The sequence below is a fragment of the Amphimedon queenslandica genome, unplaced genomic scaffold (genome assembly GCF_000090795.2).
Source record: "Amphimedon queenslandica unplaced genomic scaffold, v1.1 AMPQUscaffold_13504, whole genome shotgun sequence".
Classification (NCBI taxonomy): domain Eukaryota; kingdom Metazoa; phylum Porifera; class Demospongiae; order Haplosclerida; family Niphatidae; genus Amphimedon; species Amphimedon queenslandica.
Window position 1 is genome coordinate 167840 of NW_003546260.1, and position 17382 is coordinate 185221.

At 36.4% G+C, this 17382-nt stretch overlaps 2 protein-coding genes and 1 long non-coding RNA gene across 3 annotated transcripts; 2 read left to right on the top strand and 1 right to left on the bottom strand.

Annotated features, from left to right (window-relative positions):
- Window positions 1-35: 35 nt before the first annotated feature.
- Window positions 36-3704, bottom strand: LOC100635219 (guanine nucleotide-binding protein-like 3 homolog). Its single transcript, XM_020008892.1, has 14 exons — window positions 3648-3704; window positions 3348-3393; window positions 3265-3302; window positions 3150-3221; window positions 3039-3102; window positions 2111-2214; window positions 1914-2061; window positions 1777-1864; window positions 1613-1727; window positions 905-1058; window positions 476-530; window positions 325-424; window positions 241-277; window positions 36-188 (listed from the first exon to the last, which is right to left on the bottom strand). The coding sequence occupies exons 1-14, from the start codon at window positions 3702-3704 to the stop codon at window positions 151-153; spliced, it is 1116 nt and encodes a 371-aa protein (XP_019864451.1). The 3' UTR covers window positions 36-150.
- Window positions 3705-4462: 758 nt separating this feature from the next.
- LOC109593796 (ATP-dependent DNA helicase Q1-like) lies at window positions 4463-5429 on the top strand. Its single transcript, XM_020008893.1, has 3 exons — window positions 4463-4576; window positions 4637-4929; window positions 4985-5429. Exons 1-3 carry the CDS (start codon window positions 4463-4465, stop codon window positions 5427-5429), a joined length of 852 nt encoding a protein of 283 aa, XP_019864452.1.
- Window positions 5430-15174: 9745 nt separating this feature from the next.
- Window positions 15175-15946, top strand: LOC109593803 (uncharacterized). Its single transcript, XR_002191158.1, has 3 exons — window positions 15175-15238; window positions 15512-15657; window positions 15741-15946. It is a non-coding gene; the product is annotated as an uncharacterized LOC109593803 (long non-coding RNA).
- The last annotated feature ends 1436 nt before the right edge of the window (window positions 15947-17382 follow it).

Consider the following 17382-nt stretch of genomic DNA (forward strand, 5'->3'; position numbering starts at 1 on the left):
GTTAACAATCCCCCAAAAGAAACATCAAAAAAGGAGACATTGAAAAGTTAAAGGAACTTTTTAAATACTTTTATAATAAATTTACTTGCTGAGTTATGCAGTTAATTTTAGAAATGAAATTCATTGACTACAAAACAATCATGATAAATTCTAAGAGGTAGTGCCTATCTCCATTTTCTCCATTAGTTCTAAAAATAGTTGTAATAATGAAAATGATTATGTATCTAACGACCCATATACCTGTTAACAATTTATCCTCCTCTTCCTTAACACCACTCTGCATTATAGAATGTAATAATCATTATTACTATTATTTTGACTCACAATATCAAATGCTTTACTCCACTCATGTACAATCTCTGCTGATATGTGTGCTGGCAGTGTCTGCTCTTCTGGTGGATGAGTAAAGTATTTTATTGCCCCACTATAGCAAAATTATGCAATGAAAAAATAATGGGATAAGTGATTAACATACGAATTCCAGTCATGCAATATTTTCTTAGCAGCAGCATCAATATCAGGAACACCACCTATACATGTACGCATGTACAATGCAAAAAGCCATAATGTAAATACATACATATGTGGAATTAATATTAAGTGAATACATTACTATAATATCGAAGGCACCACCTGTACTTAGATGCCATCTGTCGTTTCAGTTGTAGTAGGGCTGTGGTTTTAATTTTACTACTCATTATGTAACATTACTAATGTAAATAAGTAATGACCTTGCTCTTAGGATTATGACCTTTTATATAACTATTACATTCACATTAAAGGTACAATAACAGTACAACAAACAGTGTTACAAATGAAGTACAAGGAGTCTCATTATTAATAGAATCAAGAGAAGCTATTAGATTAAATGTTTCCAACTTGCATTAAAAACTCATGTATCTACCTTTTTTTAATTTGCCATATCTCCTGGCTAAATGAGACAAGAACTCTTCAGTGGTTGAATAATCAGGAATCGTGTATTGAAGAATTAGTGTATTACTGTCACAGCGTCTTAGAATAGCCTCGACTGGTGAAATAACATCCGACATACTATCAACCTGGATAATTACAGTTCAGCATTACTAAACACAGCATAGGTCCAAGTAGCATGAAGGAATTAACATTATTTTTGAAAAATGTACATCTAAAATATTAACAGTTTACATGTTACCGTATAGCTTGAAATTTTCGTGAAATGTAAATTTCGTGATTTTCGTGGTTATGGGCTGCCCACGAAATTTAAACCCACAAAATCATTGAAGTGCCATCCCCTTACAGGCTATGTAAACTGTCAACCACGAAAATAAAACCACGAATTGCCCCACTAGGAGCAAACCACAAAAATATCAACCCACGAAAATATCAAGCTATACGGTATTTGATTGATTAAAACCCGGGGATGTATGTAGTTTAAAAATTAAATATACCCTGTCCCATACGCCTATGCGTGGCAAGGGTAATAGTACTATACTTGCCCCAATTAACATATTCTCCTACTCTATATGGCTTCCTCAATAAAAACTTTCTATTGAGTGCACCTACTGGTCAGGAAATAATTATTTTTGGGAGGTGTGTTGTAATTAGAAAGCTGCATTACAGTAAAATGGCTCACTTTGATGCAATTCCTTAATGACACAGAGAGATCACTAGAAGAAGAATCAGTCATTACAATTCCAGGACAATCTAACAATTTAATGTGTCTGTCCAACTGAATTTCCTGCAATGACCTACATACATTATACATGCATATAAAATCACACCACTGTTCTAACCAACCTAGTAATTCCAGGGACAGATCCTACAGTGCAAACCCTGTCTCTCTTTAAGCTATTAATAACACTACTCTTACCAACATTAGGTAAACCTATAGTTGAGAGGAGTAGCACTGAAATTAAAATAGGTATCAAACATACCAACAACTCCAACAGTGATAGATGTCTGTATACCAGTGCTACAACAATAGTTACCTAATAGCTTCATGAGAAGCTCAGACCCAAGACAAACTGAAGATTTTTCAAGAGAGTGTGATGATCCACCAAGCAGTTGTAAATGCTTACAAGACTATTATGATTGATAGAATCAGTGGATAAAAATGATACAGCTAACTCACTAAGTTGTGTTTCTGAGTTTGTGTGCTGGCTTTAAAAGGAACTGTAGGAAACTCATTCCGTAAGTACTTCAACCACTTCAATATATTTTCACGAGGAACTAAGTCTATTAAGAGAAATAATTGCTAATGCTAAAAAGGGTATCCTAGACATTTAAAATAGCCAACTGCCTCTAAGGTTTTCCATAAAAGGCATGCTAAGTAAACAGCAGGTTTATAAGCTAACAAAAACTACAATACAGTACATGGCACTTGTAATTATTGGAATCAGCTCAAAATTTCTATGCCACAAAGGTACATGTATATGCATCAAAAACGTGATAAAAATAGAGAGTTCTCTCATCATTTTTGATAAAATTTGGTCAAAGTCAATCTACTATAGTACAGGCTGTGTGCCCTAATTTTTAAGCAACTTCACAAGTTGTTCATACTAGGCAGAAATAAACTAATTCTAGTTGAAACTTTTTGAGTTTGGAAATCAAAATTAATGCTATCAAAACTTTTTTCAATTACTACGCTTTCTCCAACTCTAACCAGAGTTATTCTAAGCATTAAAAAATTTTTGAAACCATAGGCCAAGTGCTTTAATTTGGTTAATGGCAATTAAAATTACCAACATTACTAATACTGCAAATCACTTGATGTGAATGCTTGGTAATGCACACATATTAAAAAAGTACAAAATGCATTATAGCAAAACTGTAGTGCTACATAGTTCTATTTTTTTCAATAACAATATGCATTAGGCAATAAAACCTTTTAATTCCAAACAAAAAGGCTAATTCATACCATTATTGTATTATAAGAAATTGTGCCTAACAGGGTAAGATTAGTATCAAGGAATTAAATTTGTGCAACTAATAAAAGCTAGTAATGACTACACTCTGAAAGTGTTTTAAATCATACATAGTAATTATAAATTGACTCTTACCAATTTTATTGAGAAGAAGAATTAACTTCTTATTACTACCAGAAGCCAAAACAGCTTGTTCCATCTGTGCATAAAATTACTAAAGTTACAACAATGACTCAATGACTGTACTTCAAAGCAACGAGAACCTAAGGGATCTCGAGCATCAAGAACTTCAAGCACAACATCAGCAGCTTCTACAACCTAACAGAGCAATACTCGACTTGAGAGACTGATGCTATCTTACCTTGCGAAACTCTTTATAAAATGCTTTAAGTGATGGATCTATTAAAATCAGTCAAAATTACAAATTGTGTTTAAGTTACTAACCTGATTTTGACTGGGAATTAGACTGAGCCCAGGTTTTTGCAAGTTCCTAAAGGAAGGAATGAAAATTTCAAAGAATCAATGATTTTAATATGTTTTACGACAGTCAAAATGAAAATTAATATAACAAAAATTCAGGTGTAGTAGTTCAAGCAATTGATAAGCATCAATTGGAGAAGAAATGCTGCCATTATTTTGTCAGTGCATTAAGACTTAAGAGGATTGAAGGATCAATTGGAATATAAGATCGCCAGGCCATGAAAAACTCAAAACACAGTTGTGAAAATCCCCTAGCAGGCTAACAGCAAGATCTGCATTACTCCCAATCTCAAGTCTGGTGCTAATTAGACCGCTGTACATAACTATTGCACACTTTCCTTACTTTCATGTACTTCTAAGGTTCTAAAGAAACTTATCTATGATAAGACTGTAGATCATATTCATCCATCTCTTTCTAACTCTGAATTTGGTTTCATCTCTGGTCAATCCACACTTCAGCAGTTACTTGTATATTTAAGTATTATCTCTGTGAATAATGATCATTAGCTTAGCCTCCAATCTGATGCAATATATTTAGATAATTGCAAGGCTTTTGCCACCATCTCCCATGATATTCTTCTTTTAGACCTTAACTCAATTGGCATTAGAGGTTATGGTATCAGTTGGTTATGGTTTAAAGAGTATTTATCTTGTCCAGAAGGGCATGGACAGTGAGGGACAATGTAGGAGCACTCAAGATAACTACACCAGGGAGCACTCAAGTATGGTGTGCCATTCGTTCCAAAATTAAGAAGAACGCCTATGGATAAGAGAGGGACTTGTGGTGATGTGCAAAGTGCATTGCTTCATAAAAAGCATAAATTTTGTGATAAATTTTTGGATCAATTTTTTTACTTTAAGTGACCAATTTTTGGTTCTAAATTATTACATACAACAATACTTTTAAAATCCAGGCGATTACTTAGTCTCGCGTAGCCAGACTCTAATTTACCGAATAAGAGTCTGGTGCTAGTCTTATAAACTCATGTTATCAATGTTTATTTTTGCGTGGGCATCAAAATACATTTCACCCACACATTTGCTTGTGGCGCGGCGGTTAGAGTAGTGAGAGTAAAATTATGGCTGCTGCTATAGCTGAGAAAGTTGATGCTGTAGTTGTCAAACTTGGCTTTCAGCTACATGACAAACAGAAGGAGGCCATTCTTAGCTACATATCTGGCAAAGATACTTTTGTAGCTTTGCCAACTGGCTATGGCAAGAGTCTTATTTATGGCTGCTTGCCTCTTGTGTAGGACTCTATCAGAGGCTTGCCCCCAGGTACAAGCATAGCTTTGGTTGTCTGCCCACTGATAGCACTGATGAAGGACCAGACTGAGAGATTCAGACAACTGGGTATCGCTGCTGCATATGTTTGGGAGCCTCAGATATCATTGGAAAGATTTGCAACTGGTGAATTTCAGTTGATCTTCATTAGCCCAGAGTGTCTAAACAAAGGAAGAATATGGAGGAGCGTGCTTAAGTCTGACCTTTACCAAGAGCGGTTAGTGGCCTTTATTGTTGATGAAGTACACTTAATAAAGAACTGGTAAGTCATACTATTAGCAGACACGGTGTCATTATGCATGATGTATGCTGTATAGGGGAGAGGAATACAGACCAGAATTCTCAAAACTAGGAGAGGTAAGGAGCCTGCTTCCAAAGAATACTCAAGTTATGGCTTTAACTGCAACAGCAACCAGTCATTTGAGGGAGCATGTAATGAAGATAATGAGCATGAAGGATGTTGCATTAGTTGAAGTGTCACCTAGTAAAGATAATTTATCAATTGAAGAGTTATTTCTGCCAATAATGAATGAACTGAAAAATAAACGGCTAGGAATGGAGAGAATTATTATTCTTTGTTGTCGCCCAATCGATTGTGCCACACTATGGAGAGCATTTTTCTGCTACCTGAAGGATCAAATGACAGAACCACCTGGGCATCCTCTTAGAAAGAGTTACGTCTTGTTGACTATTACACGGGATGTACACAAGAGTCTGTACGAAATGGCCTCCTTAGGTAATTTTCAAAGCAATCCTGTTTAAGGATACTCATTGCAACCATTGCTTTTGGCCTTGGTATTGATTGTTCTGATATTAGGCGCGTAATACATTATGATGTGCCAGAAGACGTACGTGCAACAAGTCACAATGTGTAATGCTATTTGGAACTGGATTATACAGAAGATTCTGCAATGAACACATAATAGCATATGGCAAGTTACAGAAAGAATGTCGTAATAACTTTTTATATTCTACCGTAATTTGCCTTTTTTTCGTACAAAAATTTTTCGTTTCAGAAAAATTCAAGTGGAAATATTTTCGTCTTCTCATAGTGTACGAAAATTTTTACAGTCTGAAAATTTAGCTTCTCTTGCACATACCTTGTCCTTTACCTACTGGTAACAAGGCCGCTATAGTAGTGTTTATAATTCTTGAGATAAGAGATTCTTGACCTGGCTGTTCCCCCCGACATTACTAGTATACGGATAGTACTGGAGATTCAGCAATGACCAATTTACGGATAATAAACGGAAACATTAAATGGCTACTTTTGTCACATGGTGGACCGTTTTATTTTATAACTCAGTAGTGAAGCAACTGATTGAAGTACAGCAAGCACCAGTGGATAGAGCAAGGTTAGAGCTGCAAGAAGATACCTACTTATCAGGCCGTACTTCAGTCTTTCTTTGATGAATTAGGTCACAAATTTTGGTTGCTCAAAAATTTTCGATTGAAATATTTTCGTCAATTTAGGACCATACGAAAATATTTCCACAACGAAAAAAAGGCAAATTACGGTATATGTTTTCCCCATATATACCTAATAATAGTATTATAGGCACCTGCTTGTGTTGTGATGTTTGTTTTCGAGTTTGTACATGCCTTAAAAGTAAATCTTTATTATAATTTATTACTGCATACATGTATATATACTGTTAATAATAATTTGTATAATAATAATAGTCTTGTAGGTATTGTGTGTATTGCTAATAAAAGGTTGTTTTGAGGTTGCCTTTTAACTCCTTTTCAATGTTGGAGTACCTCTGGAGCAACATATGGCACTTCTAGCACAGGTAAATGCAAGGAGTGCACTCTAAAATAGGCACAGTACGTGATTCAACCCCAGATTCCAGCATGGCTTGATCCAATAGTTGCACCAGTGCAGGGAGCACAGATTGGCAAGAATATAAATGAATTAAGCGCCTATCTCGTTTAGTAGCAAGGCCACAGCAAAGACAAAGATCATTGGGAGCTGCCATTGCTGAAAATGTGGGTGGAATGCTTGGTAGTTATAGCGACTGCAATTTGATTAGGTCTCCAAATTTTGGCAGCTGAAACATGAATGAATATTAAGGCTGAAACCAGACTCTATTCCGCCTACCCAAATGACAAAAAGGGGTGGAGTCTGGCTGCGCGAAACTAGCAATTACTATAATACTGAGTTGATCAACGAGAAATCGAGTCAATGCATTCTGCCTGTAGATTTTTATCAACTTGATCGGCTGGCTTTGCTTCAAGGGCGTGGATATTGACCTAATGCGCTTGCGCAGTTTTAGGTTTAAACTTTGAACTTTGGAGCCACGTGATGAAGTATCAACACAAGGTATTTTAATGGTATTATTATTATTTTAACTGTCATTGTTGTTACTTATTTTAGATCTCAAAAATTTTCTGCAGTTTGTTACAGGATCAAAAACCCCAATAGGTACTACGTACTATAGGCATCACATTTGTTTTCGGTGGGACTGAAGCTGTTTCTGCAGCAACGTGTGGGAGATGCTTAGTGCTCCCTATATCTATAAGCGATCGAGACCTCTTTGTATGTGCAATGCACACTATTGTTCCAGACACTTCATTCACTAATATGCCTTGACATTCACTATGACTTGATGTTATCCTTAACCAATTTTTGTTTACTTGCCAATATGTTCATTGACTCTATTCTCTTCAGTAGAAATTAGCCCTGATCTTAATTCCTTTCTCATTTACTCTGTCATTGCATAATCTTGTTCAAAATTGTTCATTTTATCATTATTTTAATTTTGTTCTAATAAAATGGTGCCTTGTTACCTTTAGGAGAGGAGTCACAGGTAATTTTGAATTTATCAATTAGCCACACCTACGGTTTTTACGATTCAATGTGGCAAAAGTATCTATGGCCAAATGTAACAAAAATCAGCTCAATTCACTTATTAATCAACTGAATAGTTTTAATTCTATCGTGGCTAAAACAGGTAGATTTATATCAATTAGTAATTTAAACTTAATTTTAAGCAGAGTTGAATTGATCTCAATCTTCATCCAATCAAATCAATTTGTTAAAAATAGACTCAATTAAATCAATTATTGATATTGACTCGATTGACTCCAATATCCATTGATCATAATAATCTTGACTCAATTTAATATGAAATTGAATAGATTTGACTTTGCTAAAAATGATTTTGAACTTTCCACCAGTTAATTGTCACTATTCACCATGATAAATAATTTTGAAACAAATGGCCCACCATACTTAAGATACTACACCAGGGAGCAGTCAAGTTATAGCAGTTGATGCCCTTGCCAGTGCCCTTGCTAATGCTGTCAAGCAGTCATTAATCTCATCAAGTTTAGGAATTGAACCACCGACAAATAGTCAAGGTGCCAACAGACCAGTCACTGAATAACAGCTTTATGACTGTACTTGCAATAATCAGAAAATAACTGACGAGTGAACTAAAAATTATTTTCAAAGAATTTTTTGGGAGCAGCAGGTAATTTTTATTTCAATTAATAATTACTGTGTATTACAGATAGTTTTCTGTACTAAATAAATTTAGCTGCATATGGGGTTAAAACATGATCTGGATTCTCTTTCTAACTGGAGTGTAAATAATCTTTATATTAATCTATCTAAGACTACACTTCTCAGTTTCACTTCTTCCAAGTCTCCTATCAAGTTCAGTAGTAATAAAGATCTGAACATAAGCATAAAACAAATAGGGTTGATATAGACCCTTTGCACTAGGTGCCAGTCGTGTGACAGAGGGCTGGGCAATTGGAATTTTACCAAGTTAGTGAAGTTATATGCGGATTTTCCATTAACCTCAATAGCTGCTGTAAAAAATGGAAAGCAAAAAGTGGCAACAACAACCGGCAGTCAACAAGCACATGCAGCATTATAGCTCAAATATCAATTAAGTTACATTAAAGCATCAATGTTTTATCAGGTCTTCAACTTCTCATCCAGCTACAGCTTCATGTGCTAAAAGTGAGATCACAAAGGCAAAAACAAACTTTCCTCTCTCCAAAGGCCTGCTGTGCTAAACTCTTCTAAAAGGATAGAAATTTGTGGTCTACATGATCCATCCATTAATACTTAAAAATCCAACTCAGTGCATCAGTTATCGAAGCTTTTTGGTTCTGCTTAATTAAAAGCAATGATACCAAGTATAGTTCCGGTTTCGAGGTCACTAGAGTATACATAACTAATCCATACAAATCTTGTGGATTAGTAGATTCAGACACATCAGGAATCTTGTAAGTCACGGTCGAGCAAAAGAGAACTAACTCCATTTTATTCTCACCAACATCCCACCTTTCCAAAGTTTTTGCTCAAAAGGCCAATATCTGCCAGTAAGAGGAAGACCAGCTCCAAAAAGATTCTGTTGTTATAACTAGATCCAGTTTTAAAGATCGATGACAATAATGAAAGCAAGGGAGCATTTACAATGCCCCCACATTGAGATGAATTAGCAACTTTTGATCAACAGAATTCTCATTTGTCTTCTGAGAAAATAGCAAAGTTTACTCAGAGAATGAGGAAGGTTACATGTCAGATTAAGATATAAATTGTGGTTGTCATTGCAAAAAACAAATTCTCAACGTCATCCAGAACTAGCAAAGCTTGCATGTTAATTCTTACATGTTCCAGCAGCCAGTGCACCTGTAGAGAGGCTTTTTTTCATTGTAGGAAAAATTATAAGGCCAGAGAGGTATATGATATAAATTTGATAAGTCATGGCGCACTTGGTTGTGGCTATATATCAGTGCTTCTCTGCCAAAAAGAGGTTGCCTTGACCCACTATACTCAGGATGGATGAAGTGACCTGGGTTGAGATGAGACAGGCAGGTGTATGGTAAGCCAAGCATTCAATAGGTCTATATGAACAAACTGTTGAATTTTGGTGATGATGATGGTGAATAATAATAATAATAATAATCCCCTCTTCAAACTTAGGGCTCCCCTTCATTGAATCTGAATTTCGCCTCTGCCTTAGTTACTGGCTTGACCTCCCCCTCTCCAGTGATACTGTCTCATGCCAAGTTTGCTCATGTCCATCTGATTCATTATGGTGACCACTCTCTAGCCTGTGGAGGTAACAATGACCGGATGCTAAGAATAATGCTATTAGAGACATCATCTTAACTGCAGCTCAGTCTGCTGCTCTTTCTCCCCATCAAGAAGTCCTGTCTCTGATACCAGATTCTCTCAGTCGTCCGGCTGACATTTATCTCTCCCACTGGACTCAAGGTCGACCAGCTTCCTTGGATGTCACCATCATCTCCCTCTCCAGCAATAAACACTGACTCAAGCTGCCTCCAAACATGGTTCTGCTCTTCTGGTTGCTGAAGCACGTAAGAGGTAGGCCCTGTGAAATTATGCTAGCATAATTTTGAGAATAATAGGGAATTCATAGAATCAAGAATAATTCCAGAATAATAGGCAATATTTATGAAAACTTTAAAAAAATTATAAATTGAAAAAGTATAGTCAAAACGGTCAGCTGGTTTTTCCTTGGTGCTTTTGGTGCAACCCTCCTCAGCTGCAGCTGAGCATGTGTTTTCAATATTAAACAATTCTTTCTCGCCACAGCAGTTCTCTGCACTTGAAGATTACATTTAACTTTCCATAATGTTACAATATAATGACAATTAATAATTGAAATCAGTATTTTTGTTACATTAATTAGTTTTATATTAATGAATAATAATAGAATAATAGGCATGTTTGAAAAGGATAATGGGCAATACATAGAAGAATCTGAGAATAGAATAATAGGCAAAATTAAAAGCATAATTTCACAAGGCCTAGTAAGAGGACTCTCCACCACAAGAACTGCTGCGCTGCAGGTGTCACCTTCCTTTCCCTAGCGGTCAAAACTTTAGGAGGTTGGAGTTGTGATGCCTCCTTGACCATAACTGCCATCAGTCGCCACCTGCCTAACAAGCTTGGTCTCTCACCCAACTTGGTCTCCTTCCATCTGCTCCAGAAACTCTCTGTCACCCTCTGGTGGTTGAATGCCAGTATGCAGCTTAGCCGTTTTGATGCCCCTCCACCCCAGGTGGATGGCCTTCAGTGACCAGTTTAGTCTGTTTATTTGAATCCTTTTTCCCCCTTTTTTGTTTTCATTCTTTGTTTGTGCTATTGATGTTTGTCTTTGATGTTTAGGGCTTTCCCCTCCCTCTTTTATTGTTCTTATAATAATAATAATAATGACTCCTCATCTGTTTCAGAGGCTATCAGTTGCTCTGTGGCGATTCAATGCTCACATGATCTTAAGCAGGTCTCCCTCCCTTCCAACAGAGGTGGATGGCCTTGTTTAGTCTGGCCCATACTACCATTAACTATCTACTTTCTATATTAATAATGATGATATAATAATAATAATATATCTGCTCTCTTGGTTACCAATTTGCCTCAAAAGCGGTCTCTCTCCATTTAAGATACTTTGTCAACTCCTCCAGAGGCTGTCAGTCACTATCTGGCATTTCAATGCTTAGATGTGGCTGCCACGTTTTCCTACTCTTCCTCCCCCAGTGGATAGAGTAGTTTAGGCTTTAATTTTTATTTTATGTACATCTTAGTGTATGCTTTTGTTTCTTCCATTACATAGCCAGTGGCGGATCTAGAAAATGGAAAGGGGAGATTCCAATGGCGCACGAAGCGCGCCGATTTTTTGGCCACACCCCTTTTTACGCGGCCATGTGACGTGATTTTCACGTAAATGGCATATTATTGATATCATCAATAATATGGTTAAACCATAAACATTACTATTATTATATCAGCGTAGCTAATTGGCTTAATCATCTCCCAACATGAAGGAAAAGGCCATTCTCCTAGGATGTAACTATGCAAAGTCATCTACAGCCAATTTCTTTTAGAAAAGTAGCTTGTAATTGAAGTAGTTGACCGTAGTTGACTTCATTGAGGACCATCAACCAGAAACACGTGTGCTGCTATAATAGCTAGGCAGTGCATGCTGTAATTAAAACAAGACCCAACCCACATGTTTTTTAACCTGTAAGCAACTGAAGCAAGGAAACATTTGGCTGCTTGACTAAGAAGAAGACTATAGATCTATACTAGAATAGGCTAGCTATTTTATTTGAACTCTCTCAGATGTCTCTGTCACTATAATTTGCAAAGATTAGAGGTGATAACTGTGTATATTTTCACATAAATATCATTTTAAAAGCATTAAAATATTTTCATTTCTCCAAGGGGGGGGGTTCCATGGAACCCATGGAACCCCCCTAGATCTGCCACTGATAGCTATAATAATAATGATCCATTGGTTGCCATCTTGCTTCTCATCGAGGTCTTGACTATTTAGAGGTTACTTCCCATCTTTTTCAGAGACTTTAGTTTCTTTGTGGCGCTGTAATGCTCATTCGTGGGCCCGTGGCTCACGCGGTCTCCATCTCTCCCTTTTACAGTGGATGGATGCCTTTAACCATTTGTCTTTTTTGTCTAGTTTTTGTTTTTGGTTTAACTTTGTTTATTTTGTTCGTTCTTTCCTTTCTCTTATAATAATAACAATAAAAAATAAAAATAATGCCAAGGCATGGCTGATAGCTGCATGTGTTGTATTGCTAAAGTAAAAAAGAGAAATGTTGCTCATGCTTAGAGACAGACAATGTGCCTTATCTTTCGAGGTTCTTTAAGATGCCAACGAAGAGTTTCATATTCTGTTTGAGAAAGCCAGAGCTACACTCATTGACTGTTAGCTTAGACACACGCTTCCTTCAAAATCAACATACAGCGAAGAGAGAAATGCAGATTATGCAATAATTAAAAATTGTAGCTCTGTATGAAGAAAAGGTACCATTGGTTATTGATAAATACAAAAGAGCAGGTTGGTTACTTTTGAAAGTATTTTAACTTAATCCAATTTGAATGGAAATGGTTAGTTGTCTTGCTTCCTTTGGAACTACTCACTGATGCTATAATAACACCTCCAGTCACTGGCTTTACCAAATTCCTAAAGTAGATGACCCAAAGACGTAGCCTCCAGTGGAATTTGGCAAGATTTATGCTCACTTAATTGACATTGCAGGGTTATTTACAAAAGAAAACTAAAATCTAACAAAAGCATGAAAGCATACAACTAGGGAATGCTATACGACAACACTGACTTTATCAACTTTGAATTCAAATAACAACTTTCTCCACAAACAGTGGCTGTTTTTACATGATACTTTTCACAAAAAGCTTGTATTTTCAATAAAGTAATGCCACTTTCAAGCTTGAGAAAGACCAGTGCAAAATCAAAGCTAGAAAACACTTTAAAAAGTACGTATGCCATTAAAGCCATACAAATTAGGGAATCACGTGGGTATTCTTTCTTCATGGCAAGAGTATCCTGACACTTTACATTCGACTCGTCTGGCAGATATTTAACTCCCAAAGCCGCCTTTCCTACGCTCCAGACCTAAACCTATACTGGCTATAGTGTCTTTGAGATCTTTTCCCTTGCTCTCCTATATTCTCAGTTATAGACTTCCCTTATTACTTCTCTGCTCAGACCTAAATGGTCATACCTATATGTTTACAAAAAACTCAACTGCCACATGTCAGTTATGTGCTACAGATTCTACCAAATCCTCTTTCCACTTTCTAATTGAATGCAGCTCCTATGCCTCCATAAACAAAACTATGGCTACTACTTTTCCAACTAAGCATAATGACAACACATATATTTTCTGAATGGGACAAACTTGAGGGACAGAACACAGGACAAGACACACTAAGTTTTCCATCTCTGCAGCGACATTACAGACAATGTAGAAGAAATACAGTGACACAGGACAGATTCAACATTGATGCTATTAGATGTAAAATATATACTTTTCATGAATGGAAGGAATACTTGACTGTCACAAAATTATATTAAAAACTTTATGTGACAATGGACAACGAACAATGCTACCATTAAATTACAAATACAAAGGTTGACAATAGATGAATCTACTACAAGCAGCCACATATCATCAAGCAAAGAGGTCCTGTCATGCAAGATAAGGCAAAGCCAAATCAATATTCTTCCTTGATGAAACCTGGGCCAATGCCCATGATGGCAAAGAATTGGCCTGGGTAGAAGACAATACTGTAACAGGGGGTACTTGGGGGGAGTCAGACGCTGATCAAAATGCTCCCTTATTTTAAAAGCAAAACATGAGATAAGTTGGATCCCCAATACCATTTTCATCTCCCAATCCAAGAAAGACACAAGCAATTACCATGAGAAAACAGGAGAACATTTCGAGGAGTAATTTTGTGAGAAGCTGCTCTAAAATATTCCTCCTAATAGTTTCATTGCCATGGACAATGCCTCATATCATTAAAGGACTGAAGAAGAGTTGCCAAAATCTAAATAAGTTAAAATGTACGAGTGGCTTGTGTATTATAATGTTACATTCAGTCTACATATGACTAAGAAAGAACTTTTGTCAATCATACAAAATTCTGTGAAGTACATGGGCCTCAACAGTACATTGTTGATAAAATGGCTCATGAAGCTGGTCATAAGGTTGTTTGTCTGCCTGTGGCACAATGTATACTCAATCCGATTGAATTAGTATTGGCACAAAATAAGGGCCACATAAAGGCAAACACTATGCTTGATGAGGTGAAGATATTGCATGAAAGGGAAGTGATGGGCTGACTTAGTTAAACAAGTCAGAGATAAAGTTGAAGACCACCACTGGGATATTGTTGACAGACTTGAATTACAGGAGCAGTTTCGTTTACCCAGTGAGTTTGTTATTCATCTCAGTGGTGAGTCCAGTGATGAATCTGATGATGCCCTTAGCAAAGGGATACTTCTGTATAATATTGTGGTATCAAGGCTAATTGTGTGCTGCTTGTTTTAAAATTATAGTGTACAACAACATTCTTAAAATCTAGGCGATCACTATAATTCCAACTTGATTCAGGAGAAATCAAGTAAATTCATTTGTCAGAGAAATGGATAGGGATAGCACCCTAAATGTCACTAGAAGAGATTGTGTAAAGGGCAATCCTTTTTAAGGGTGTACTAGCTGTCATCTCAAAGTTTTGGAGCAGTTCAAATTCATAGTCTTCTCAATGAAAGAGTAATGGGCTCAAGAGTGTCAACAGAATAACCTTTCTGCTGGCATCGCACTTGCAGTCTCAAAGGATGGCGTGTCTGGAGGGTCCACCATTGTGAAAGTTAAAAGACATCAACTGGCTTTATGAAAATCTTGATGACAAATCTTTAGATGAAGTAGCAAAAAAAAGTTGTCAAAAAAGCCAACAGTGCTACAAGTACTATGGCAGAGGAAGCAACTGATGAGGACATTCTAGGCTTCCAGTCAATTCGAGTTTGAACTACTTCATTAAGATGACTCTACCAGCTGGAGTAGAATTGTGTGAAATCTTAATTCATGCGAAAGGTAATATAATTGTTCATATTTATTGCAGTAGAATTAATTTACTGTAAATTCATGTTATGTTTACTCCCTTATAGAAACAAAAAAGGGCAATTAAATATCATGGAATAGCTGTAGTGATACGTCTCCCGGTTATTTCAACAATAACAGTACATTTGATGCATGCTCCCGTAAGTATTACCGTATAGCGTGAAATTTTGGAGGGAATTAAATTTGGCGAATTTGGCGTTTTGATAGCCATTCGCCAAAATTAAATCCGCCATTTTGAGCCATTATACGCATGCTCAATGCATGTGGCCACCCATTCGCCAAATTAAAATCCGCCAATCACCAAAATTTAGCAATTCGCCAAATTTTAGTCCCTCCAAAATTTCCCGCTATACGGTATACTAACTTTTGCTAAGTATTACACAATTTACTTTTTACTGATGTTTTTATTTTAGATTTGAACCATCAAAAACTCTGAACTATATATTATGTGGCATTATAGTAGTCATCATCATATTTTTGGGCTTTTAAAAGGCCAAGAAATATGCAAAAGCAAATTCCCCAGGCTCAAGAATATAAAAGAGAATCATAATCCAAAAAAGTAAATACAATTAACAGTTTCTTCTATGTCTCAATTTTTATGCCAATTATTGTAAATTACACTCACTCCTTCATTTCTTATAGCCAGCAGTACAGCTATTGAAAAAGAACTAGGTGGAAATATTAGCGGTCCTGGAAACAGACTGGTCACAGCAGCTACTGTTTTTATATTGAACAATGTCATATCTCTAGAGTGCTTCAGTTAAGTTACATCCTAACTTCTACCGGACACAGCTGGAAAAAACTGCATATCTCTTGAATAAAGTATTACTTCAATTAAGTAAAGTAGTTTAGGCATTAATTTTTTATGTACATCTTAGTGTACGCTTTTGTTTTTTCCGTTGCATAGTTATAATAATAATAATGATCCATTGGTCCAATAATAATGATGAATAATAATGATCCAATAATCCAATCCAATAATAATGATTTTACTTCTCGTCGAGGTCTTGACAATTTGGAGGTTACTTCTCATCTTTTTCAGAGACTTTCAGTTTCTTTTTGGTGCTGTAATGCTCATTTGTGGCTGATGCGGTCTCAATCTCTCCCTCCTACAGTGGGTGAATGCCCTTAACTATTTGTCTTGTTTTTTGTTTTTTGTTTAGCTTTTTGTTTGCTTCGCTGGTTTTTGCTTTCTCTTATAATAGTAACAATTGTAAAATGATAATGCCAAGGCATGGCTCATAGCTGCACGTGTTGTATTGCTAAAGTAATAAGAGAAGTGTTGCTCATGCTTACAGAGAGACAATGACTCTTATCTTTCAAGGTTCTGTCAGATGCAAACAAAGAGTTTCATATTCTGTGTGAGAAAGCCAGAGCTGCCTTTAGTAAAGGCGGATTTACAATATTACGCTAGTCCTGACGTTACGTTGACGCTGGAATAGAATCTGGTTCTATTCCAGCGGAAAGCATGCGTCAAAAGGTCAAATCGCCCACGTTTTTGATTAAAAATTGACGGTACGCTGGCCTAATGTCATATTGTAAATCAGCCTTAACTCATTGACTATTAGCTTAGACACACGCTTCCTTCAAAATCAACATACAGTGAAGAGAGAAATGCAGATTATGTAATAAATGAATTGTAGCTTTGTATGAAGAAAAAGGCAACATTGGTTATTGATAAATATAAAAGAGCAGGTTGGTTACTTTTGAAAGTATTTTGACTTAATCCACTTTGAATAGAAATGGTCAGTTGTCTTGCTTCCTTTGGAACTACTCACTGATGCTATAATAACACCTCTAGTCACTGGCTTTACTAAATTCCTAAAGTAGATGACCCAAAGATGTAGAAAGCAGTGGGAATGCCACTACAGTGGTCGGAGGTCAACTCATCACTCATGGCGGCTACTGTTCTGGGAGGGGCGTCACCTACACCAATCAGGGCATGCTCCAGGTGCTTCTCTTGGGATCACGAGAAAGAGGAGTCTCCAGTAGAATTTGGCAAGATTTATGCTCACTTAATTGACTCTGCAGGGTTATTTACAAAAAAAACTAAAATCTAACAAAAGCATAAAAGCATACAACTAAGGAATGCTATAGGACCACACTGACTTTATCAACTTTAAATTCAAATAACTTTCTCTACAAACAGTGGCTTTTTTCATGATACTTTTCACAAAGGGCTTGTTATTTTAATAAAGTAATGCCTTTTTCCAGCTTGAAAAAGACCAGTGCAAAATCAAAGCCAGAAGACACTTAACAAGGGCGTATGTCATTAAAGCCACAC